Source organism: Lepidochelys olivacea, assembly GCF_965140295.1.
Source record: "Lepidochelys olivacea isolate rLepOli2 genome assembly, chromosome: 6".
In the NCBI taxonomy this organism is placed as follows: domain Eukaryota; kingdom Metazoa; phylum Chordata; order Testudines; family Cheloniidae; genus Lepidochelys; species Lepidochelys olivacea.
This window is the reverse complement of record NC_140416.1, coordinates 44,061,303-44,088,806: the sequence shown is the minus strand read 5'-3', so window position 1 is coordinate 44,088,806 and position 27,504 is coordinate 44,061,303. Positions and strand designations below refer to the sequence as shown.

Sequence of the window (27,504 nt, the reverse complement as noted above, 5' to 3'; positions counted from 1 at the left end):
ATAGATTTATATGGAGATGAGCTGTCTAATTTGTACTTCAAAGTGAACTGCTAAATAATGTGTGAGATGCCCTCTTGCAGTAGGCCTGAGTGGAGGGCTGTGGGAAGCTGAGCCCAGAACAAAGGCTCAATCCTGGAGGGATGTTATCTGAGCTGAGATAGGACTCTCAGGGTATGTCTACACTACAAAATTAGCATCAGGGGGTAGCTGTGTTAGTCTGTATCCACAAAAACAACAAGGAGTCCAGTGGCACCTTAAAGACTAACAGATTTATTTGAGCATAAGCTTTCGTGGGTAAAATCCCCACTTCTTCAGATGCAAAATTAGGTCGATTTTATTTAAATTGACATTGAGTCTCCGATTTAAGTTGATTCTGCATGTCCCCACTATGCACATTGGGTCGGTGAAGCGCATCCTCACAGAGCAGGGCTTGTATCAACTCACAGAGTGCTGCTATCCCACAGTGCACGGAGCAGAGTGGAATGTTGGGTTGGGCTTCCAGGGCCTCATAGGACCAAAACATTTGCGCGGCTGGTTATGGGAACATGGCATTAGCCTCCCATGATGCACTTTCCTCCCTTCCCCTCTCCCTGAAATCAATGGCAAACAATCCAAGCCTTTTTTGTGCCTTTTATCCCTGCGCAGACGTCATAGCACGGCAAGCATGGACACCGCTCAGCTGTACACTGTTGTTTTGAGCATTGCAAACACCTCATGCCTTATCCTGCAGTAGTTGCTCAGCTGAAGCAGGAGCCGCCGCACGGAACAATGTGATGCTACCCAAGCAGCCCTGCTGGAAGCTGTGAAGTGGAGCAATTCGCAGATGCTGGTGACAGTTGCGCATCACCTTGACATGGTGGAGCACCGCTTCTGGGCCTGGGAAATAAGCACTGACTAGCGGGACCGCATAGTTATACAGCTATGGAATGACGAGCAGTGGCTGCAGAACTTTCGAATGCGCAAGGCCACTTTCATGGAACTGTGCAAAGAACTTTCCCCAGCGCAGCAATACTAAAATGATAACTGCTCTAACAGCTGAGAAGCAAGTGGCGATAGCTCTGTGGAAGCTTGCAACGCGAGTCTGCTACCAGTCAGTGGGGCATCAACTTGGAGTGGGTAAACCTACTGTGGGGTCTGCTGTGATCCAAGTTGTCAGGGTAATCAATAGACATCAATTCAACATTAAAAATAATAGCATGTAACCCCTGCAGATTGATTGAAAATGTGTACTCACCAGAGGTGCCTTTGCGGGCATCACGCTCTGCTGACAATTGGTCCTGTGGGGGGATGGGCTCCAGAATTTAAAAAAAAGTTCTTGGCTGTCAGGGAGAATGGATCCTCCGCTTGCCTGCCACGCATTCTCCTCCTCCTCCTCTTCCTCAGCAACAATGTCCTCCTCGTTGTTGCCCAAGGTCACCTGGGGCTCCTGGGAGATATCCACGGAGCGTTTTGGGGTAGTGGTAGGGTTGCCACCTAGAATTGCATGCAGCTCCTCATAGAAGCAGCGTGTCTGTGGCTGAGAACCAGAGTGACTGTTCGCCTCTCTTGTCTTCTGGTACTCTTGCTGAAGTTCCTTTATTTTCATGCGGCACTGCTGCGTGTTTCTGGTGTAGTCCTTCTCCCCCATGCTGTGTCCAATTTTTGGCATAGATGTCAGCATTTCTTCTCCTGGTCGGAGCTCTGCCTGCACAGACTCTTCTCCCCACACAGCAATAAGATCCACTACCTCCTATGTGCTCCATGCTGGAGCGCGTTTGCGGCCTTGAGCATCCATTATCAGCTGTGCTGACGAGCTATCCACACCGATCGAACAGGAAATGAAAATTCAAACGTTCTTTAACAGGGGGGCGGTTGTTTCCTGTGTACCTGGCTGAAGTGCAGTGGAGTTGAAAGTGCCATCCAGAGCAGTCACAGCAGAGCACTGTGGGACACCTCCTGTAGGCCAATTCATTCGAATTACACAGCACAGTGTCTACATTATCCCCATGTCGACACGTGGATGTCGACTGAGCCCTGTGCCTCTCACGGAGGTGGAGTACAGAAGTTGACTTTACAAACCCTTTAAGTTGGCAGAAGGGACTCGGCAGTGTAGACACATACATTATTAAGCAGACCTAACTTTGCCTGGTCTACACTGGGGGGGGGATTACGCAACTTCAGCTACATGAATAACATAACTGAAGTCGACGTATTTAGACCTACTCACTGCAGTGTCTTCACTACGGTGAGTTGACTGCTACTGCTCCCCCATCATCTCCACCTGCGCCTCCCGCAGCGGCTGAGTCGACGGAAAGCGCTCAGGGGTCAATTTATTGCGTCTAGACTAGACACGATAAATTGACCCCCGCTGGATTGATCGCTGCCTGCCGATCTGGCGCGTAGTGTAGACCAGGTCTCAGACAGGGAGGCTTGGATGAGTGGAACACTGCAGGGATTCTCACTCAGGAGACCTGACTTGGGGCTCTGGGAGATGAGTCATAGGGGAAGAAAGTGAATCTGGGAGCTCTCAGGTGGCTGGTCTGGATACTGGGGCCCTGGAGCAAGGGGAGAAAGAGTAAGGGGACAGACGGTTAATGACTCTCTGGTGCGTGAGCTGGAAAAGATATCCCAGGAGTGGGCGTGGAAAACTGTTGTGAACCTGTTACATTTTGGGAGAATGGTTTTATCATGAGGGTTCTGTGGGCTGTTGTACATGTACAAGAATAAATATATTTTCCCCGGCAGACTTTTGAACTGGACATTGAGAAAGACTGTGTTCCTTTCATGGGAGGAAGAAAGGGGAAATGGAGGCAGACATACCTGTTATGTTGTGTCCTGTTGCATGTGGGTGCCCCAGGTCACAGGGGAAACCCTCCTCTTCCCTAAAAAATAAAATAAAGACACCTTACAAATTGCCTGAGGGTCAGTAAAGTTGCATCCGAGAGTGCTAAAGGAATTGGCGGCTGTGATTGCAGAGCCATTGGCCATTATCTTTGAAAACTCGTGGCGAACGGGGGAAGTCCCAGATGACTGGAAAAAGGCTAATGTAGTGCCAATCTTTAAAAAAGGGAAGAAGGAGGATCCTGGGAACTACAGGCCAGCCAGCCTCACCTCAGTCCCTGGAAAAATCATGGAGCAGGTCCTCAAAGAATCAATCCTGAAGCACTTACATGAGAGGGAAGTGATCAGGAACAGTCAGCATGGATTCACCAAGGGAAGGTCATGCCTGACTAATCTAATCGCCTTCTATGATGAGATTACTGGTTCTGTGGATGAAGGGAAAGCAGTGGATGTATTGTTTCTTGACTTTAGCAAAGCTTTTGACACGGTCTCCCACAGTATTCTTGTCAGCAAGTTAAAGAAGTATGGGCTGGATGAATGCACTCTAAGGTGGGTAGAAAGTTGGCTAGATTGTCGGGCTCAACGGGTAGTGATCAATGGCTCCATGTCTAGTTGGCAGCCGGTGTCAAGTGGAGTGCCCCAGGGGTCGGTCTTGGGGCCGGTTTTGTTTAATATCTTCATAAATGATCTGGAGGATGGTGTGGATTGCACTCTCAGCAAATTTGCGGATGATACTAAACTAGGAGGAGTGGTAGATACGCTGGAGGGCAGGGATAGGATACAGAGGGACCTAGACAAATTGGAGGATTGGGCCAAAAGAAATCTGATGAGGTTCAATAAGGATAAGTGCAGGGTCCTGCACTTAGGATGGAAGAATCCAATGCACCGCTACAGACTAGGGACCGAATGGCTAGGCAGCAGTTCTGCGGAAAAGGACCTGGGGTGACAGTGGACGAGAAGCTGGATATGAGTCAGCAGTGTGCCCTTGTTGCCAAGAAGGCCAATGGCATTTTGGGATGTATAAGTAGGGGCATAGCGAGCAGATCGAGGGACGTGATCGTCCCCCTCTATTCGACATTGGTGAGGCCTCATCTGGAGTACTGTGTCCAGTTTTGGGCCCCACACTACAAGAAGGATGTGGATAAATTGGAGAGAGTCCAGCGAAGGGCAACAAAAATGATTAGGGGTCTGGAACACATGACTTATGAGGAGAGGCTGAGGGAACTGGGATTGTTTAGTCTGCAGAAGAGAAGAATGAGGGGGGATTTGATAGCTGCTTTCAACTACCTGAGAGGTGGTTCCAGAGAGGATGGTTCTAGACGATTCTCAGTGGTAGAAGAGGACAGGACAAGGAGTAATGGTCTCAAATTGCAGTGGGGGAGGTTTAGGTTGGATATTAGGAAAAACTTTTTCACTAGGAGGGTGGTGAAACACTGGAATGCGTTACCTAGGGAGGTGGTAGAATCTCCTTCCTTAGAGGTTTTTAAGGTCAGGCTTGACAAAGCCCTGGCTGGGATGATTTAATTGGGGATTGGTCCTGCCTTGAGCAGGGGGTTGGACTAGATGACCACCTGAGGTCCTTTCCAACCCTGATATTCTATGATTCTATGATTCTAAAGTTAAGGGAGAAAGTAAATTCAAGAGTCAATGGTCCTCAGCTGCCAGGATCAATAATTAAAAAAGGGGGGTTGCCACCAGGACACAAACCATAAAGAGATGTAACAATTAAAAGAATTGTTCTTCATTTGCATCCCAAAACAAATAGGAAACCAGTGGAATCTTGGAACAGGTGTAATATGATTCATATGTCAGGTGTATATATGGTGAATATAAGTGTACATTATTGAAATAATTGAATCTGCAGCCATTTACATGAGATGAGGATCTGACCTTATGTGTGTAACATCACTAAGTGGGCAGTTACCTTCTTCACTAACCCCCAGGTATTTAATTGCTGCTTTATAGGTATCAAAAACAGAGACTTAGGGCCCTGCCTTCCAGTTTGTCTCTCAAGTCATTTTTGTTATTTAGAGACCTGAAAATTTCACCTCTGCAGTTTCTCACTGTTAGCACTACAGTTACCCTCCACCCCGCATAGGGAGATTGCAGAGGACACACCTTCGAATTTGTCAGTTAACTGCAGGGGTCACTTTTAAATGCTGTTTGGCATTTCCTATCTGATGCTGATGATGCTGTCACATGTCACTCAAAGCCAAATTCAGCCTTGGTGTAACTCCATTGTCTTCAGAGTAGTTGCACTTGGTTGCGCCAAGGTTGAATCTGGTTTCAGGAGTGGAAATTGCACTCAAGCTCTAACATCCTACAGAGAAATTCCACCAAGCTGCCTAGTTGTCCCCCACACTGTCTTTATTTTTGGATAATCAGCAGTCACTGGAGCCTGGTCCTCCGAACACTTTTATTCCACTGTTGTCTAGATGAGCGTGACTGGTCGCAATAAATCTTCTGAGGGTGCCTCTCCCAAGAACCTCTCACTTTGTGGGGGTCTAGTCACTAGAGCACTCCCTTCCCAATGCAGAGTTTTGCTGCCTAGAAATGTGTTTTTAATTCAGAGACACAGCAGTGCAGAAGAGATCAAAAACATCACAAACATTTTTTCTCCATAACTTCCAGGCACTGGATTTCTTGGAATCATAGTTCGATGGTTAAATAAAGATGTGTATTTTCAATAATTCTTTTTGAAGGTTGTCCTGAGAAATCTGATGCAGGGAACTTTTGTGACTTGGTTTTCGTTAGGCATTATTATTATTACCTTGACTTTGTGACTCAGTAAGTTTGTGTTTAAATATTACATCTGTTTGGTGTTCCTATAGTAACAAATGGACATCTTTTGACTTTAGCGTGGTATTTTTCAGCACAGCTGTCTGTTAGTCTGAAGGAAAAAGCATTATCTGGATCAATGCCAGACTTACTATGGCAGCCACTAGCTTAACTCCTTCAACTGCATGCTGAGACACTTGGCTAAATATTGAGTATGGGAATGTCTAACACTGCATTTTTTTTAAGGTAGCCTCAGTCTCTGTTGATCACAGTAGGGGTCTAAAAAAAATAGAGCCCTCCGGGTCCTCACTTGCAAAGTGCACAGGATGCTTTCTCTTGCCTTTTGTCCTTTAAGGGGAAAAAAAAGCATAGCTGCAGTGTGCATGAGTTTCTGTGTCTTGCTATATTGAAAGGGGACTTTTTGGAATGGTCTTCCACCCAGGAATAAGCAAATATGTGCTTAACATGTGTCACACTCCTGGTGATAGCTTTGATGTGCTATAGATGGGACTTTTTTCCCCCAGTAAAAGTGACTCACATTTTGATGGATATGATTTTATTCTGTGACTGCTTAGTTTATTTTAAAATTTGATTATTTAATGCAACCAGAAGCGTAAAAGAGAATTAATATATTATAACAATTCAAGGTTTAACATCATACTAGGATTTTGACATAAACCAAAAAGGACATCAGAGATGAGGCCGTCCTTAAGTCATCTTATTGTGCCTACATATTATAGCATATCTGTTATGTAAAATTACCTATTACTGAGACCCTTGTAGGCACAACAGACACTATTAAGTTCAGTGTGGTTTCACTTGCTTGCACCAAGGTTGAATTTGATCTCAGGAGTGGAAATTGTGCTCAGGCTGAATTGTGCAGAGTGAATTAAGGAAAGATTCTTCACGATACATTACTTGTCTTTGGTCCTCAACATTATTTTCACTTGACCTTTATGATAAAGGCCTTTTTAAAGCTTCCTTGCACAGAAGAAAAGATTAAAAGCAAGGGGCTGGGGAATCAATTAGACGGGAAATAAATTGTAGCTATAAATTTATCTCCCCTTATAGGATGAATTAATTCATTCCCTTTCTGAGCCCCAGCTATGGGGAAATCTTTGTAGATTTTCTAAATGGGATGGGTCTGAGTAATGTAGGTTTAAAGTATATGTTGACAACAAGAGATACCTGCTCATGTTTACATAGTTCAGCTTCTGCTTTCTGAATTCCACATAGTGACTTTACTTTCTGAACAGAAACCCTATTTTCTTTATCCATAAGAAAAAATGTACAGTGAGATACGTCATGAAACTCCTCACACTAAACCAGAATGTGACAAAGATTCTGTGTCAGGTTTGTGATTTAATAGATGAAGCTGTTTATACAACTGTTTCTTTTGCCACCTGGGCTTCTGTCTCTATTTGAATATATCTCTATTTATAGAATACCTAGTACTAAGCTCTTCACACTCAAATATCCAAAGTGAGTCACACTTTTGACAAAGGATTATCCAGTCCAGAGAAATTAGCTTTCACCTCTGTTAGAGTATCTGTTTGTAGATCTTTGATTTCAGGCTTCTGCTGATGCACTTTCCTTGTGTAAGTATGTTTAATTTGGTTATTTTAAGTAATTAAATAGTCTTACTCTAAAGCTGCTGTGATATATGTCCAGGACAGTTTATTCTCTGGTTTTTGGCTGAATTATTTTTATAAATCCCAAATCTAACTTGCTTATTTTGGGCTAAACTGTGCCTTCATCCTGGCTTATGCAGCTATAATGGCGAGTGAGGAGGAGTAAGATCTCACACTCCCCAGTGAGACTGTGTAGCACCTGGTTGCTGGATCCAGGCACAGGAAAGAGAGCAGGGACTGTACACCCCAAATGTTCCCTCTTCTACCACCCCAGCAAGTAGGCAGGCACAGAGTAGGTAGAGCCATGGACTCCACCCTCCTTACAACCCCCAAACACACATGTTTACCAGCCATGATGGGGAGGCAATGCTGTGTCTGGTAATGGGCTCTCACAGTACACTCCTTCTCTCTTGCTACCATGGAAGAGAAGAGCTGTGTTCTTCAGAGAGGTGTATTCTTACCAGAGCTGTTGCTGGAGTGGGTAGCTACAAACTGCCCCCTACACTGGGTTGAGCCTAAATGCTTGATCTAGCCCATTAATATCGAAGAACATGGTGCTACATCATTTTACCAATGATGTTCTTTCCTTGTTTGAAATTAATCCATGCATGCTATTTTAATTTTGAAAATGAAGTAAGCAATTTATTTATATAAAGAAAGTAGCCCAAAGCAACTTACGGACAGAAAATGTTTTATTTAGAGGAACGAATTCTAAAGCCAGTGGAAATGTTTCATGTGGTTATTATAGTTCTTTGTTTCAGGGTTTGATTGATTTCAGAATTAATTTTACACATTCAGGTTACAGACTGATATATCGAATCCTTCAGTACTTGAGTTCCTGGATGGGGATGAAAAACACTGTGTACAGTAACCAGTACCATGTATTTCCATGCCTTCTGCAGGCATTTAAGCTCTTAATTCCAGTTTGAATTTTTTTTTTTATATGTACCCTAAAGGTTGGTGGTTCTTACAGTGATTGTTCTTATGGATTCTTTTTGTGGTACACATGCACCATAGAACAGATTCTTTTTGGCCACAATGTCCGTTGGGGCCACACTGGTGCCTGGAAAATCCTGACGCCCCCTCTTCACCCCCACCTAAGTATATAAAGGGCAGAGCAGGCCCAATTGACCATCAGTTCCTTCTTACCATCTATTGCAGCGAGATGGAACCTCTGCGGTGTCCCCTTACTCAGTGCACTGTGCAATCTCTTGTTTGGCTAGTTAGTGGTTACTAACTCATGATTTCTATAGTTAGTGTAGTTAGTATAATTTTAGTTGTTTGTATCATTCCCACTAGCCAAAAAAAAAAAAAAAGGCAAACTTATAATAGATTTGGGGATATCCCTGATACTGGGACCCAAGCTGCTATGGCTGAGTCCTGTTGTATTGATTTGAAGGGTCAGAAGAGTGAAACATATTTATAAACACTTTAATTGTTCAACATGAAAACAGTGATAGAAAGGTTTGGGTTTTTTTCTACAGCGACGGCAGTTTACTTGGCTGCTTGGAATACATCCAAAAGCATTCATTCATTGATCAAATTCAAGAAAGAACAAGAAATCAAAACAAGCATTGATATTGAAACTGAAACTGAGTAATTATGCAAAACAAACTTCATAAAAGCCTATTAACGTCTCTCTTCTTTTGGAGGCAGAATGTCAGTCTCTTTTTTTCACTAACACGCTTTTCTTTGATGAAAAGGAAAGGGTTAATTTCACTCTGTCTTGCTGGCTAAAGTACATTCATGTCTCCTGTTTTTAATAGACAGGCACAAGGTGAAGGAAATACAGGATAGAACTGGTGGGGGAAATATGTCCTTTTTTGATGTTCTTGGAACACTGGATGGCTGGTCAGTAATGAATGGATTTTTAGGCTGGCAAGTCGGCCACAGTACCTGTTGCTTGGACGCAAGCTCACATTACAGTCAAGGACATCATCTGATTTGGGTCCTTTCTCAGACAAGGCAGGGCTGGATGTGGTAATGCGTGTAGTGCAGTTGATTTCAGAATCTGTTGAAAAGCTGGAGTGAGAGAGGGGTTAGGAGGAAAAATAACAGTGGAGCTGAAAGTAACACAAAGGGGGAGGATGACAGAATGGGATCTTATGTGCCTCTGTAGTGCTGACAATTGAGTGTCACCACTGATGGGCTGAGGATTGGAAGTCATGAGGGTATGATGACTTTCAGGACTCTCAGGTGAAAATAAAATTCCGTAAACAAGAGCAAGGCCTGCTGGCCTTCCTTGCGGGAAGAATACCTTGCGGTTTGGTCTGCTGTTTCTGCTTGGGATCGAGGAAGTTGAGACAAGATGTGATAAGCTGAGCTGGAAAGCCATGCTGCTTTTTCAAAATCTCCTTTTAAGGACCCCAGAAGGCGGGAGAGGAGAATGGGTGGTGTAGTTCATCCCCTTGTTATTTCATTCAATTAAATGCATTTCTGTAACGCCAAACTTGGTATAGGGAACGTTAAGTCCAATCTCTACATAGTCCTTGACCCCTGTCAATAGGCCCTTTTTGTTTGGACTAATTCAGTCTCTGTCTGGTTTTCTTGCACCTGTTTATAACATTCTTTTTTGAAAATAGCTTGACCTATTTTCATGGTTAATTTTCAAGCAGGCAAAAGTTACAGACCAGTTGTCACAACAGTCCCCAGGATTTAAAATTTGCCCCTCTTGAAGGCTGCTATCAGGTGAATGATGGGCACTTTAAGTGCCTGTTTTGTCTGGGTAAAGGGACACATTCCTGATGTGTTCAATTGTTCCTTCTCCAGGAAGACACAAAGTTAGGAAGGCCTGCTTCAGGGTCTTTCTGCTGGAGCACTCAAGGGCTGGGGGGTTGATTCCAGGTTCGCTGTCACATGCCTTTCTCATCTCATGGGCACTGTGGCTCATGTAGGCCTACCCACCAATCCTATTAATATTGAGAATCTTGAGGAAACTCAGACAAGACTCAGTCTCAGTGATCATGGTAGCCCCAGACAGTTCTGGTACTCAGAGCAGGTGAACCTCTGTCCTGACAGACTCTGATCACACTACTTGCTCTACCATATATCATTTAGTAAAACAGATGTTTGAACATACACCTGGATCCAGTATCATTACATCTGACAGTCTGGATGCAGGTTAGATAGCTGCCATGAAAGAAGTTGTGCAGCTGACGTCCAGACATCTCGGTACATAGCAGAAAAGCCTCTGCTAGACTGTCTTGTATTGTTAAGCAGCAAAATGCAAGATAGGTTCTATTTGGGAAGTACAGTGTCACCTGTGTCCCTGGGAAGCACCTGTTTTGCTATTCTGAACTATCTGCTAACCCCAAAATATTTAAGACTATCCATCAGCTCCCTAAGAATACATTTAGCAGCAATAGCAGCATATCCTCCTCCTATTCAGGGTCATATCATATTTTCCCATCCTACAGTTGCTAGATTCCTAAAAGTTCTCATGCATGTTTTTCCTTATTCTGGGAGCCACCCCCTTCCTGGACCTCCACAGTGTTATCTGGCTTAATGGAACCTCCCTTTGAGCACCTAGCAACCTTCTCTTTTTACCTATGAAGGCTATGAAGACTGCCTTTTTAGTAGCCATAACATCAGTTTGGGGAATTCAGGACCTTATGGCTGGTTCCCCTTATGCAGAGTTCCATAGAGATAGGGTGACTCTTAGGCCGGACCTCAAGTTCCTGCCTATGATTTTTTCTGATTTGCATTTAAATCATTTGGTTCACCTCCCAGTTTCTTCCCCAAACCACTCAAACCAGAGGAAAGCCAAATCGCAGTCCTTTAATGTGGCCAGGGCTATTTCATACTAGCGGAGAGGACAAGTTCCCTCAGGAGCTCCTCCAGGCTGTTCAAAGCCTTTGCGGATAGGATTAAGGCTCAAGCCACTTCCATTTAAAGGTTGTCTAAATGGGTATCTCACTGTATTAGATCCTGTTATGAGATAGCCAGGTTAGATCTATCCATGCAGGTTTGCGACCATCCCATCACGGTTCAGGCAGCTTCTGTGGGCTTTTTCATAAATTTGCTGGACAGCTTCACAGGGATCAGTCCACATTGTCACCCAGCACTACTACTTAACTGTGGCTTCAGGATCAGATGCTCTCTTTGGTACAGCTGTCCTACAATCCTTGTTTACATAGGACTCCCATCATCCACTTTCTACCTATGAGATCACTGTTTGATAGTCACCAGAACTGGGATCCATGAGGCCAATCACTTGAAGAAGAATGGTTACTTATATGACAGTACCTGTGATTCTTCAGGATGTATTGTCCATGTGGATTCCAAAATCCATTTTCTTCTGCTTTTACAAAGTCCTATAGATACAGGATTCTGAACTGGCGAAGGAACTGAGGGATGGTCGGGTCCACTCTGCCATTTATGCTCTTGGGTGGCAAGGTGCAAGGATCCAATGGACATTGCTAGCCAAAAGTATCTGACCTCATTTGCACAGGACACATACTCACCAGATTCAGAATCCATGTGGACTACACTTCTCAAAGAACCACAATTACTGGGGAGAAGTTGCCATTCTTTGTTTAAGAAAAGGCCACTTTTTTCTGATTGGCTATAAATCATGCTTTGCTGCAATGTCTGATAAAGACTGACAACAGATGAATCACATGCTTTGGGTATTTCCTGAGACATTTCTCCTATTTTGGGGTTGAATATTTAATGCTCAAAAATGAGACATTGATAGGACTAGCTAGAGCCATACAGCTTTGTTATGGCATCTTAGTCTTGACCTCCAGCCTGCTATTCCTGTCCTGAGTCACACCTAAGCAGAGACTCTCTGCCATTTGTGCAAAGTTTGTGTTATGAGCAAACATTCACTATGCGCTAGGTTGAGACCAGCTCTGGGCAGGAACTTTGTTGGTACGTGTCTGTGTTTAACAAATCATCCTCATCATTTTATCATCAGAGTCAAGAGTTCAAAGGATAAGCATAATAACCTAGTGCACTACTTTGACCTCTTAAACATTGAACCTGTGAGTATATAGCACTTCTCATGATCAGACCTACTCAATGTTGAAGATACTCATCATCTTTCTGTTGCAGGATTGGGCCTTTAGCGTATGTGTACACTACAGTTAAACTCCCGCAGCTGGCCCATGTCAGTTTAATCAGGCTTGCAGGGCTTGGGCTAAAAGGCTGCTTAATTCCGGTCTAGTCGTCCAGGCTTGGGCTGGAGACCTTTGAGAGCTGAATGTATAGATGAAAGAGAAGGATTTTTTCCCCCTACCCTTACTCCTTCCCCTTCCCCACGCACATACAGAATCATATTTTAGCAGTTTTAAACAGAAAAGACATCCTGGCTTGGGTTGCCCAAAATCATTCTGAATACAAGAATGCCCTTTGAAGGGAATGGAAACTTAGACATCATGAATCAGAGCTTTCTCCATGGTGCTTATTGAATACATTTCTAGTGCTATTTGGCAGCTGCAGATATGTTTGTGGAAAGAAAAAAATCAAATATTGATGGGGATTTGGTGCCAGCTACGTATTTTGTGGTTTACATAAGAACCATGTGAGCAGCACACAGTTTGTGTCTTCAGACTCTGTACCTTCTAAATACAGACCCAGCATCAATCATCCTGCCTTTACACTGTGAAAATGTTCTATCAGCACCAAGCTCTTTTGCTGTTAACATCCTGTAAACTTAGGTTTTGGGGACATCCCCATCAAAATATTCATTGGCCTGTCTAAATTTGGACTGATAGCAACCTTACGTTTGGTTGCAAAAATGAAAATATATTAGCATTTATACAGATAAGAGGTGCATTTTGAGGAAGGTAATATTATTTATATCATTTATATCCTTTGACAGCAAGCAGTATTTTCCATTTTTCCTTGCCATTTCCTATACAACGTATAGGAAAGTTTTTAAGGAATAATGCAAATATAGAGTAACTTTGTCTGAAACAAAACTGACAGGATTTTAAGAATTGCCAGTGTAATGAAACTTTTTTGGTTGTTTTGTCTTTTAATTGCTTTTTTATGTAATGAAGTAAACTGTCAAACATAACACTGTGGCCTTGAAGTGTGTTTTACCAGAACAAACAGGTTTAGGGATATAATTCAGTGTGCAGATTGGGGCCTTCGTTCTGTGTTCTCTCATTGTGTATCATGAGAGGGCACTGAGCTTTTTAAAAATGCTTCAGAAATTAACATTCATGAAAGTTTTATAGTCAAGACTGAAAAACTTTTACTGTTCCAGATACTGAGATTGAAGGCATTAGAACTTAGTTTGAAATAAAGAATAATTCTAGTGGAGAGACATTCCATAAAAGCCAAATTCCTAGTGCTGTGAAAAATTGAGGGTAGAGTTTCTGAGGGAGAAAACCTATAGTAAGAGTCTGAGTCTGACGTTTGTTTAGGGAAAAAGTGCTGTATCTCAGCATATCACAAGGGCAGCACAATTTACAACTTACCATGTTGTTTTTTACTGGGCAAAGCTGTGTGTATGCTCTGGCTGTGGACTGTTTCCATGTCTAAGCTTCTGTCAAATGTAGTCCGTGTTCAACATATATCTGTGCCCAGAGATGGGTCTTTATTTACATGTTTACTGGGGTATTTTTCGTACCATTTGCCTTGTTCTGCCTATACCGAGCAGGCAGCTTTCTTTTTCTAACACAGACAAGAGTAGAAATTGAGATTGACATTAAGTTACAAGCACAAAATCGTCTGTGGCTGTTTGTGTTCATACTTGTTAGAAGTGCAGAGCTATTCTAAAGTACATTTCAGCATACAAGAATAGTCCTGGGCCATATATCTGGGAAAGCAGTAGTGGGTGTGAGCACAAATGGGAATCGGAAAACCTTATTATTCCTGTCCCTTATACAGAACTTCAAGGAAGTTCTCCATGCCTCAGTTACTGTATCTGTAAAAATCAGGAGGTGGAAGGAAGGGGGAAAGGAAGGATGATGCTTGCCTACATTTGTAAAGCACTGTAAGATCAGTGGATGAAAAGAGCTATAGTTTGTATAGTAATATTTATTACCACCTTGTGGAGGAGAGACTGATTGTAGCCCCTCAAATGCACAGCTTGTTCCTCTTTGGGAGAGCAGGCTTCATAGATTAAGATTTCAATTTAGAATTGACTCCTAAGACTAGAAGGATAAATGGTACAGAGGATAAGGACCCTGAAAAAGAAATTCTGTGAGTCTGACCCAAAAATGAGCGATACGTGAATTAGCTCCCATTGTAAAGGGAAAAATATTTACAATACAAATTGTATTTAAATGCAAATTAGGGTAGTGCCAAACATACAAGGCCACAGGCCATATCCTGCGTCATGTCAGAGTGGTATTTGGTGCAAAGATACTTTGGGTCAGTTCTGCATACCCCTCCACACCCCGACCTTGGCACCTGTCCAGTGCCTAAAGCAGCTGGATGGCTGATCTAAGTTGCTCATGGCTGTCCACTGCCCCATGGGTCCATTCTGGTAGCTACTGATCACTAGGACACAAGATTCTCCAACCTCTACCCGTTCTCTTGCAGTCATGCCCCCTACACCACCCAGAGAGTCCCTTAGGTATAAGGAGTACTCAGGTAGCTGGTTAAACCGGCTTTCCAGCTGCTTTGCAGTGCAAATAGCATAATGTGTGGTTAAGGGTTATTAAGGTTATTCTCCAAAGTTATTCTGAACAGAATCTCTGGCTTTCACATCATTGTGGATAAAAAGAGATTTCTCTCCTCACTTAATTTAGAAGAAAGGGGAATTCATGACAAACAATATTTATTTTCCCTCTCAAGTGACAGAAGAAGCTTAGTTTGAATTTGGGAAAAGATGATCACCAGAGCAATTAAAGTAAATTAACTTCATGCAGAAAGGAGTTCACATGTTAACTAAATTACCATTTGCAGCAATCGGAACAACTAAGCAACAAGGATTAATCAGTTTTTATAAAGAGAAACCTTAATTAAATATAGGGAAGTAGAACTGCCAACCCAGCTGTCCATCCTACCCACCCTCCAAACCTGTATAGTTTGCCTGAGCTCCTACATTTTCCCAAGTTCATATTTATAACTCTTTATGACAATGTGTTATCTGATGACTGTGGAGTTTCTTTATTACACTGCCTGTTGCCAGTGGAGTTTTAGAATCGAGACTTCCTGTATAGGGGCAGGACCTTTCAGGGTTAGAATCAACTGTCCTCTAATTTGTGTTTAGTTTTAGGAAATGTCAGAACAAATAAGTGTCCTGCATGTTGTGGAATTGGTATTGTACAGCTGACCATGCCACGGACACTTAATATGCTACATCTCCTCATAAAAAAGGATTTGTGTATAGTGTTCTAAAGAGCAACACTTATGGCTCCTTTGGGGAGCAAGGGGGGTGGTGGTGGGGATGTCACTTTTCTTTTTTTGGACATTTGATCTGACTGTAGCTGTTCTTTTCAAATAGCAAGTAATTCAAATCACATGTTGATCATTGCAGTGGATGACTGTACTCCCATTTATCACCCATCCCTCCCCTCTGTGCCTACCCAGCTTCAGAAACCTCCAATTTCTCCTTTTCCTCTGCTGTGTTAGATGTTGCCTGCGGCAGAAGGCAGAGCAACTGAGAAATCAGAGCTGCCTGCCAAAAGCCAGTCATGGCTCACAGTGAAAAAGAAAATACACACTCCCTTTTGGCAAATCAACAACCTTATGTCTGCTTTAAAGGGCTTAAACAATATATGGGCTTGGCCCAGAAAGGTCCCTCTGAGTTCAACAACAAGTAGTCATCGAAACAGTATAATTTTAAGGGGACAGCGACACATGCTCTGCTGAGAGTCGATGCAATGCAGTGTCATTAGATTTCTATCAGTGTACGCGCTGGTGCTCAGTTGTGATCTACTCAGGAACTTTAGTTCCACCCTAGATATTTACACCTATGTGATCTTGTTACCATGCCACTTCAGAATCCTTTGCACCTCCATTACTGTAGGTGCAAAACTAGATGGCTGCATGAGGCAACAACTGTTCTGCATAGATCATTTGCATGGAGTTCATAGTCCTAGCTACATTAGTATTCCTAGAAAAATGCCATAACAATTGCCACAAAAGAGATTGGCTCTGTCTCTATGGCTGTGTCTACGCTACTACTTATGTTCGCAAAATTTATGTCACTCAGGGGTGTGAATATTCCACCCCCCAGGACGAAATAAATTGGACTGGCATAAGCATTAGTGTGCGCAGCGCTATGTTGGCGGCAGAGCTTCTCCTGCCCAACATAGCTACCACCGCTCATTGGGGGTGAATTAATTATGTTGAGAGGAGAGTTCTCTCCCGTTGGCATTGGGTGGATACACAAGAGATCTTACAGCAGCGCAGCTGCATCGGTACAGCTGTGCCGCTGTAAGCTCTTTAGTGTAGACATAGCCTCAGATACAGAACAGATGTTCCTTAATATCCAGTACTTTTGTAATTATTACAATGTTTTGATGCTACATCAAATATTGTGAACCCAAACTATTTTATTGAGGAAAAATGTGATACATAAACATTTAAGAATTAGTTTTTACAATGTGTTAATATTGGGACCATAGAGATTGTTCAGAGTCTTGTCTTTAATACTTTTTATATCCAAAATTCATGAAATGTTTATACGGTGTGGCAAGGCACCTCTTTTCTCTCACCAGCCTTAGCGTTTCTCCCCTCTGGCTATGGTGAGCTTGGGGTAATCAGTCCCACTCAGGAAGGGTTTGGCTTCTCCCTTTGATGTTCCCTTGGTTGTGTCTTCAGGGTAGGCCTGAGGGTAAGCCTAAAGGGTGCTCCTTCCCCACTCAAAAAGGGAAATAGTCCCATAGACCCAAACAAAGGGTGATACCTTTCCCTGCCTCGTCGCTGGGATGGGGTGTCATCCTGTTGATTGTCCTGGGATGTCAGTCCTCCCCTAGCCAGCATGCGGGCTTGTCTGCTTCCCCTATGGGAAGGAACATAGCCTCTCCGCCTGGAGAAGCTACTTCCCTGCTGCCACTAGCCTGGTAACAGCTGGTGGGTTGGTGGCTCTCGCTCTCTTTTTCTCTCTCTCTCTCACTGGAGGAGGGGTTTTAAAAGGTCTCAGGCAGCCCTTAATTGGATTCAGGTGTCTCTAATTAACCTGAGGTAACCTCTTCTCAGTTTGTAGGAAAAAGGGCCTTTAACATTCTAGGGCTAACATATCTGCCTTCCACAAAGTGATGGGCACAACTGTGGACCACTAATCCTAAAGAAACATATTTACAGTATAAAGACATCAGTACTGTAGAAACCACACAAGAGGCTCTAACTACATTTAGAAGAAAAATAACAATTCTTTTAATGAAAGAGTCAGAGAGCGAAGAGGACTACTGCTTACACTGCAATTATGTGACTTGCAAATTAAATAAATAAATAATGACATGATGGTCCAGTGCGACTCTTGTAAGAGGTGGGCACATATGCCGTGCCTTCCAGAGGGAACCAATGAAGAAAACCTGACTGATGAGAAGAAACATTACTACCTACCCTCTTGCAGCCATCCAGCCTGACCTTATCACAGCTGCTAGAGACTTTCCTATTTAAATAATCCTCATGCTTTTTTTGGGGGGGAGGGTGGTACCTTTGCCTAGTTCATAGCATGGTGTGATAAACCACGCCTTGGCTCCTTCACCCAGGGTGTCTTCCACAAAGAATCATACTGTTCCTATATTAGACATTATTTGAAATGTGTCCCCTTTCTTCCAATTTTTTACAATACGTAAAAATACAGACAGTTGTAGAGCCAGCTTCCCTCATGCAGCCCCACTAGGGTGGCCTCCTTCCTCACCTTCTCGAGGAGTAAGAGTATCTGGAGGCCTATTCGGTAGCTGGTACCTCTCAAGATTGCAAACAGGAGCCAATGTAATCTAAACACATCTACGTTGGACCTGAACTGAGATCACAGACTCATTTTATACCAAATAATACTCACATGGGAACTAATTTAAGTCCCTACCAACTATAACTTTGTCATTTTACCCTCCATACTGTGTTACATTTTCCTTCTGATTTCTTAAATCTTTCCCTTCCTTTATACTGACCTCTATTTCCGTATACTAAAATCATCTTAATTATTCATATCATACTGCCATGTACCCTTCTTATTTTTTAATCACCAGAAACCTAATGATAGGATATAAATAATATCAGTTAGGCATCCTTGCTATATCTTTGCCTCTGTTGTATTTTCCAACTCCTTCCCTTCCAACTGTATAGAATCTTATTATCATATTTTATCTCCTGACATAAAGGCTGGCTTCTGCAAAGTTCTGTAATTAGCCTTTTCTATTTTCCGTCTTCCTTCTCTGTTGAACTCGGCTATTTCCCTGTCTTAGAGTATTTAGTTTCTTACTATTTCTTGACTCTAATCCATCTTATTGTGTTCCATCTTATTGTGCAGTTCATGTAATATACCTCATTCATCTGTATCCTATATAATTATTATTTACCTCATTTTCTCTTCATACTACAATTGCACCGAGAATGGCAACATCTGTATGGATCATTTCCCATTCATTCCTTTTACAAGATTGGGAGTTTGCTTATGTCATGTTAAGCTCTTTTTACAGCCTCTGGAGCAAGAATAAAATGGTAACAAGGCGGTCTGCCCTCTTTAAGGTAGTGCCAGTGGGCCCTGGCCAGCTCACCCCTTATGGGCATGTGCCCATAAGATAAATGTTCAAAGGGAGCATCAGCAGTTAAACCGGGAATGGGGGCCAGATGTTTTAGTCAGGGGAGTATAATGCTCACCAGGTAAAAACACTTTGTGGAGTTCAGTGATGGGGGGGGGGGGGGGAGGGAAAGCCTGAAGTCTTGAGGCACTTGGAAGGAGGCACCCTGAAGCAGTACCAGAACCCTGGTGAGGGTGAGCTGGGGAGGTCAGTGAGGACTCTAGCCTAGCCAGAAGAAGGAGGGCTGTCTCAGGGGAAGAAGAGGATTACAGCACAGTCCCAGAAAGGACGGCAGTGGATATCCAGTTTCAAAGAGAAGCTGGGGGTTGGGTGAAGCCTGCCATAGTAGGGGATTGGTCCTGCTTTGAGCAGGGGGTTGGACTAGATGACCTCCTGAAGTCCCTTCCAACCGTGATATTCTATGATAGTAAAGCACAGTCCCAGGAGTGAGGGCTGTGATAACCTTGTCTCAAAAGAGAAGATGTTTGAGCCCAGAAGACAGTCAACAAGTATAGAATGAGTCTCTGGAAAGGAGAAGCAGGGCATCTTTTGGCTCCAGGGCAGGTGGGGGCGGGGAGGAGAGATAGTCCAATTATTTAGGGTTGACAGAGCTGGGAACCCATGGTAGAGGGCATGCATGTATTTTCCACTATGCTACCACTGAGGCAAAAGATGCAATGACCCCTGCTAGTAAGGGGAGGAAGAAGGAACTCACCAGAGCTCTAGAGCTGGAAAAAGAGAGATCAAAGATTGTTGCATGCCTGGCACAGGTCTGGTATGGCAGATTGGTCGTTTCCTTTTGATTCTGATTACCCCAGAAAGGGTGGACTTTTGAGGCTGGAGGGTCAACTCACCTCAGCAAATGAACTGTGATTGGAGGCCAAGAGAGTCATTGAAAACCCAGGAGGGACCAAGAGGCAGGTTGATGCAGTGCTGCACCAAGGGCCTGCTCTGGGACTGCACTCTACTACAGGCATTAAGGCTGGAGAGTTATGGAGCATATATTTTTCCATTAACACACAGTAAGATTAGTAAGAGTTGTGGCATACATCGCAATGATGATAATTAGTGAAGCCTTCTGTGGGCCTTGTACAATCCTGATTATGTGGCTCTTCTGATTAAGGGAAATCATTTAAAAAAAAAAAGTCATTGGAAAAAAAATACAGTTGGGGGCACCCTACACTGGAAATTCTGTCACACTAACTTCACAGTGTAGTCTTCGTTGTTACCTGAAAGGACATGGGCTATAAGCCAGATTGAGGGAGTGAGGTCTTGGAATCCCACAGAGTCCCTAGGATCTATGAACTTCATTTCTGCAGTTTTCAAGGCTGAAGCTGAAGATGTAAGAGAACAGGACCTCCATGTTGTTCTCTGATCCACCATTGGCTGCACAGCTCCTAAAAGAGCAAGAAGGGGTAAGTGTGTTGTATCAGGCGTGTAAGGGTAGTTAAAACTGCAGAGAGAGGCCTCTGTCTTAGTTTGCAAAAAGAAAAGGAGTACTTGTGGCACCTTAGAGACTAACCAATTTATTAGAGCATAAGCTTTCGTGAGCTACAGCTCACTTCATCAGATGCATATCGTGGAAACTGCAGCAGACTTTATATATACACAGAGAATATGAAACAATACCTCCTCCCACCCCACTGTCCTGCTGGTAATAGCTTATCTAAAGTGATCATCAGGTGGGCCATTTCCAGCACAAATCCAGGTTTTCTCACCCTCCACCCCCCCACACAAATTCACTCTCCTGCTGGTGATAGCCCATCCAAAGTGACAACTCTTTACACAATGTGCATGACAAATAGCCCAACTTGATTGTCATGCACATTGTGTATTTGTCATGCACATTGTGTAAAGAGTTGTCACTTTGGATGGGCTATCACCAGCAGGAGAGTGAATTTGTGGGGGGGGGGTGGAGGGTGAGAAAACCTGGATTTGTGCTGGAAATGGCCCACCTGATGATCACTTTAGATAAGCTATTACCAGCAGGACAGTGGGGTGGGAGGAGGTATTGGTTCATATTCTCTGTGTATATATAAAGTCTGCTGCAGTTTCCACGATATGCATCTGATGAAGTGAGCTGTAGCTCACGAAAGCTTATGCTCTAATAAATTGGTTAGTCTCTAAGGTGCCACAAGTACTCCTTTTCTTTTTGCGAATACAGACTAACACGGCTGTTACTTTGAAACCTGTCTTAGTTTGATTACCTGTAAAGTGGAGGTAATAATACTTCCTTGGGGTATTGTAAGGATTAACTAACTAATGTTTGCAATTTGCTTTGAACATGGATAGGCCTAGATGTGTTACGTATTAACTGTTTTATTGTTTACTGGGCTACTGATTGCTTCTTGATTTCTTGTACTGGCTCCAAATTGAAGGAGTCCAGTTCCATCTCTGTTACTGATTTCTGACACCATGCCAAATGTGAAAAAAGCCCAGTATTCTATTTCAAGGTCTTCTGTGTGTAAAAGGGTTATACAGATCCCTCTGTATGACTTATCTTTGCTGTAATTCCTGTTAATTGCTAGACAGGAAACATTCTCATTTTACTACGGATTTGTCTTCCCACCCCTATTTGTCCATTTCATCTACCTTTTGCGTCTTATCGTAAACCTATGTCATGAGCTTTCCAGGGCAGGGATTGTCTTATTACTGTTTGTGCAGCACTTTAATTGGGCCCCCATGTGCTACCACACTCCTAATAATAACCATAATAATAACAGAGGGCTTTTATGATCTGGAAACATATTTGGGAGTCTGATCCTACAATGGATCTGCACATGGAATGCCCAGTGACCACTTTGGTTGTTCATACAGAGGTCTGCAAGGAGCCCTGATGGATTAGAATTTGCTTACTCAAGCTTGGACTTTTGCATATTGGTAGGATATGTTGCTCAGGGCTTCTAGGAAGGGGAGCACATTATATGTATGTGTCTCTTCCTTTAAGAAAAGGAGTACTTGTGGCACCTTAGAGATTAACCAATTTATTTGAGCATGAGCTTTTGTGAGCTACAGCTCACTTCATCGGATGCATACTGTGGAAACTGCAGAAGACATTATATACACAGAGACCATGAAACAATACCTCCTCCCACCCCACTCTCCTGCTGGTAAGAGCTTATCTAAAGTGATCATCAAGTTGGGCCATTTCCAGCACAAATCCAGGTTTTCTCACCCTCCACCCCCCCCCCACCCAAACTCACTCTCCTGCTGGTAATAGCCCATCCAAAGTGACCACCCTCTTTAAAATGTGTATCATAATCATGGTGGGCCATTTCCAGCACAAATCCAGGTTTTCTCACCCCCCCACCCCCCTCCAAAAACCACACACACAAACTCACTCTCCTGCTGGTAATAGCTTATCCAAAGTGACCACTCTCCTCACAATGTCTGTTACCAGCAGGAGAGTGAGTTTGTGTGTGTGGTTTTTGGAGGGCGGTGGGGGGGTGAGAAAACCTGGATTTGTGCTGGAAATGGCCCACCTTGATTATGATACACATTTTAAAGAGGGTGGTCACTTTGGATGGGCTATTACCAGCAGGAGAGTGAGTTTGTGGGGGTGGGGGGGGCGGAGGGTGAGAAAACCTGGATTTGTGCTGGAAATGGCCCAACTTGATGATCACTTTAGATAAGCTATTACCAGCAGGAGAGTGGGGTGAGAGGAGGTATTGTTTCATGGTCTCTGTGTATATAATGTCTTCTGCAGTTTCCACAGTATGCATCCGATGAAGTGAGCTGTAGCTCACGAAAGCTCATGCTCAAATAAATTGGTTAGTCTCTAAGGTGCCACAAGTACTCCTTTTCTTTTTGCGAATACAGACTAACACGGCTGTTACTCTGAAACCTCTCTTCCTTTAGTAACACAAAGACCAATGTTTCAGCTCCCAGGCAAACCACATCAGGCCTCACCTCATGAAGAGAGGATGGGTCATTGCAGCTTGGGACTTCAAAAAAAAAAAAAGACAAAGGTGAAAAAATGAGGGCTCCTCAAGGGCTCTGAGGAGGATTCTGTTGATCCTCATTCCTGGGGGGTAACGGATCCTTCTGAAAATTGACCAAGAGTGGCTTCTTGGCCACTGTGCAGACATACCCACACAGTGAGATTTTGAAGAGAACTGGTCATTGGCATAACTCTGTTCTCACTGTAGTCAATGTAAATTTCATCCTTGAGTAATGAGAGCGGAGTCAGGACAACTCAGCACCTTTGAAAATCCCACCATATACCAACTCTGTAAATGTTCTGATGCACACTTTACTGGTGCCCTGCCTCAGTAGTACGACTGGAAGGTGGTGATTTCCATAGAAGAAAAGGGAGGATGAATCCTGTTCCCTCAGGCCATGGGATGGATATGGGGCTGCTTCACTGAGGCTACTTCAGTCTAGTGAAGTAACTTTTGCAGTTGTAGCACTCCACAGTGGAGTAGTGAATATAGGCAAAATAGGGTTCTCGAGTCTCTCCCGAATCAAAGGTTAATCTTTAATTATACATTATGTCATGTGATGAAACCTCCAGAAACAGGGCCAACCAAAATTGGGAACCCTAGCAAATAATCATGGCTCCCAAACAATTTGCAGGGGATCCCTAGAGAGCTGGATATGCATATCCTGTCAGGCCAACTGAAATCCTGCCCCCTCCAACTCAACACAATTGCACCAGCTCATTGCACCCCCGAAGAGGCAGAATTTGGTCCACTGTGAGTAACTGCAGCCTGTTTCAGTATGTAATTTCTAAAATCCAGGGAATTTTGTGAGTAAACATTTTCTAGATTCCAACTGAGGTTTCTAGTTACCATTCTTACATTTTACTGCCTCCATGACTGGAAATTTCTGCCAGCTGTCTGCTTAAGAGCAAGTGGTAATCTCTCTTCTCCTCAGGCAAATTTGGCACCATGTTTATTTTCAGTATCATGTTTGTTATCATAGGACAAAAATCCTAGCATGTTATATTTGGCCCTCTACTGAGATGCAATGATCATCTTTCTTGGACCTGCATGGCTAGAGTATTAAGTAACTTGCTCCATGCAAGTACAAACTGAAGAGGAGCCCTGACCAACACAGTGTTGATTGTCTAATAACTTTGGAGTTTCCATGTTGTTATGGTTCCAATATTAAGAACCTTTTTTCCACTGCAATGAACAAAGGGGCTTTTTCTGTGATACAAAGGTTGTGTGCAATAAAATGTGACTGTAGATTAAGGTAAACATTTACTACAACGTGTATTCCTTTGTCTCCTTTTTTCTTGTTTAGATTGAAAACATAGATGCATGTCTGAGTTTCTTGGCTGCCAAGGGAATAAACATACAGGGTCTATCAGCAGAGGGTGAGTCAATCTGTCATTCCAAAATTTATCTTCTAATGAGGGACTTTCAATTTAGGATTTTTTCCTCCAATTTTTAAAAAAAATACAACCAGGATCACTGGAGATTGAATAGGACTTGTGCTGTTGTGTTTTCTTCTCTTTTCCGCATCCACTGTAGGAAAGGTAAGTAAAATACATGCTGGACTCAATGCTGTTAACTCTTTCACTTTAAAAATAAACAATGGAAGGGCATTAGATTCATTCACTTGTTTTAAAACAAAACAAAACACATACATCAAAGCAACTAACCTCGCAGCTGAGTTCTAGAAATGACACAGTGAAAAACCAAATCCTATGTATTTATGGTTGTGACAAAAGCAAACTATATCTGAAATAGCAGTATGTGAAAAAAGTACAGAATTAAATAACTACAGAAAAATACATCTGTAATCCTGTCATGCAAACATCTGCTCACATGCATAATTTTACAAGTACAGTAGTCCCGCTGTGGTTGAAAAATAAAGTTATGCATGTGTGTAAATGAATGTAGGATCAGGACCTATATTTTTACCACATTGATTCTTTAGCAATGATGCAATTAATCATTAAAGTTTTAATTTTAAAGTGAAAAGTGGACTGTTAACACCTCATGACTTGATATTTTACGAAACTAGAAATGCTTTGGCCAATTTTTTTAAACAAATGTTTTAGTAGTTCTGTCCTGAAACGAAATGTTTTATTGTTTTGTGTTGGATGTCTATTGAAAAGTGTCTAGTTACATTTTTTAAAAAGAAACTTCTGTTTTGCTGTACTATTTATTTTTCTTTAGTATGTACATTTTTACATGTGCCTCTGTAAGCGCATGTAACAATGAAATAAATTCAAATGTTACAAAGCAAAACAAAAATAAGTGCCCCCCCCACTTAATCAGTCCACCCGTCGAGACCATCCGTCCCCAACCACATTATATTAATAACCACCCACTGCACAGACTGTAGTACCAGCGTCTGGTACATCAGGTTTCACCTTTACTTTCACTTAAGTATGTTTGAAAAAGCAAGCAGGTGCCAACAACCAGAGTAAGCAGAGTCAGACTGTGAATGTATTAGGTTACACCTACCTCAGTATTTCCAAGAACAAGTAATCTGATTTGCAAGTTCAGGTGAGATGACTTTCTTGGTTCAACTTCTCAAATAAGTTTGCTTGCAAGCTTGAGTTTGGAGAGCTGGTTACTTTGCAAAGTTTTTGTATGTGTATGAATAACTTAGTTACCTATGTGCTGAAAGCTATGATTTCTCCCTCTCCGCTCATGTGACTGCTGAAAAAGCAAGGTGAATTTGATAGCCTGTCTGATCATGTGATTGACAGTTCTTAAAGAGAAGAGCTGCAGGCCCTCTCGGCTGGAACAGAAAAGCTTTTCTCTCTTGGCTTTGCCCGCCTGGTTGCCAACAACCAAAATCTGCTGGCTGGCTGTAAGCATTAGTGTGCATAGCGCTGGGGGATTCCCAACTCTTCATGCCAAAAGGATAATTCTATTCGGTTTCTAGCTGTCTCATGCTCTTAGTGGAAGACTAACTGATTTTATTTATGCTTGAAGTACAGTACTCAATGGACGAGCAGTGACTACAAAATTCCTGGCTTCCTGCTACCCACAGAACCGAGTGAGAAAGTTTAGAAACAAGATGCATTTCTTTTAATTTCTAAACAATTGGAACATTAGCATTCCTCCCTTTTGGGGTTATACTGTGTTGTTACGTACATTCATAATATGAGACACGAACTTTGAATTAAGTGTGTGTGAGAGAAAGAATTCCCCTTTCGGAGAAGTAGATTATTATCTGCAAAACGCAGATGCCTTACTGCAGTCTAAGGGTCTAAGAGGACAGCCAGTTTGTTCAGAAGGAAGATCCTTATCATAAACGTGGTTTAAATAGAAGTATTTTTATGATGAGTTTGGTACTCACAAACTACTAGTTCCACATTTGTTTCTCCCCAAAGTGGATTTTCAGTGGGGTGATAATTACCTGAAATAATTGCTTCCTCTGAGTGTAAAGTCATATTTAATGTCATTTGCTTCAGTTTCAGGATTTTCCACTGAAGTTTCTTTTCACAGCACTTCACATATTACTAGGCTCTGGCTGTGCGCTTAAAACTCTTTTCTGACCTGAAGTCTTAAATGAAACAAACCATCCCCTATTGAAAATAGGCGATGTTATTAAAATATACCCCAGATAATCCACAGGTGATGAAATATATGGGAAAACTGTTGTGTACATAGGTTTTCTGACTGTAAAGTATATTCAAGTAACTTAATAAAGATATAGCATCACCCAGTTGCTAAGCATAAGTGGCCAGCAACATTTGCAATGTTCACCAAATGCACCTTGCCACTACAGCATATTAAAATATGCCATATTATAGGGAGGAGGGAGCTAGTGCAATTCCTGCTTCAAACTAAACCTGCTCTTTTGAGATTCAGAAAAGATCTTAAAGGCCCCTTATCTCCCTCCCAGTCACCTTCATTTCATTTGCACCCAGGACTTATTGTCTGGGGATAACAAGGTGACGCTCTCCCTCATTGTAATACATGAGGATTTAACTACCACTTTAAAATGTTGTGTGTTTAAAAAAATAATAATTTTATTCATCTTGATAATGCTAATATGCAGAAAGCAAGTCAGCAGACCATTAATACATGCAGTAGTATTCTGATGATATGAGAACAGTTGGCTCAGTGTAACAATCCTTTCCTACCGACTGCCCTAAATTGGATTCAGACAGAGGGAACAGAAGTCTTCTTCCCCTCCTAGGAGAAGCTTTAAGATGATGAGCCAAATCATGTCTCCCATTTTCACCGGATAGTCCCCTTGTAATCAGTGGGGCTACTCAGTTGAGTGAAGTGAGTGGGATTCAGCCTAAAACCTCTAAAAGGGGACCTGCATGTCAGTATATGATGATAAAACAGAAAAGGCGAACCTGGCTGCTTCTGTACAATAAACTTTCCTTTTCAACTCAGATGAGAGAGAGACATTCCCATGCACGTTTCACCTCGTGTAACTTTGTCAATATGTTGCAAAATCCCAGACAAACCAGCTGAGGTGATGAGAAAAGTGTCTTGAGTAAAATTCTTTACTCAGCTAACCTTAGAGGTCCATAGGCTCTCCCACCAGATCACGAGCCACTCTCAGCAGAGCCCCAGGGTATCCCGTTCTGATGGCTTCTACTAATTTAGTATTTATATACCATTCACAGTGACACAAGTCAGTCTCCAATGGATACAATAGCGCAAACTCGATGGTAGCCATGGGGATGCCACTAATTG

General features: G+C 42.7%; 1 protein-coding gene and 1 long non-coding RNA gene across 2 annotated transcripts in view; one reads left to right on the top strand and one right to left on the bottom strand.

Annotated features, from left to right (window-relative positions):
* Positions 1-27,504, top strand: part of NAV2 (neuron navigator 2) — a 671,297-nt gene that overhangs the window by 449,022 nt on the left and 194,771 nt on the right. Inside the window, exon 4 of the mRNA XM_084631659.1 lies at positions 24,131-24,203. Within this exon, the coding sequence (XP_084487785.1) occupies positions 24,131-24,203 (73 nt within the window). The remainder of the gene's footprint in view (positions 1-24,130; positions 24,204-27,504) is intronic.
* LOC311522387 lies at positions 326-25,421 on the bottom strand. Its single transcript, XR_014712112.1, has 4 exons — positions 25,303-25,421; positions 20,113-20,280; positions 2,800-2,861; positions 326-1,935 (listed from the first exon to the last, which is right to left on the bottom strand). It is a non-coding gene; the product is annotated as an uncharacterized lncRNA (long non-coding RNA).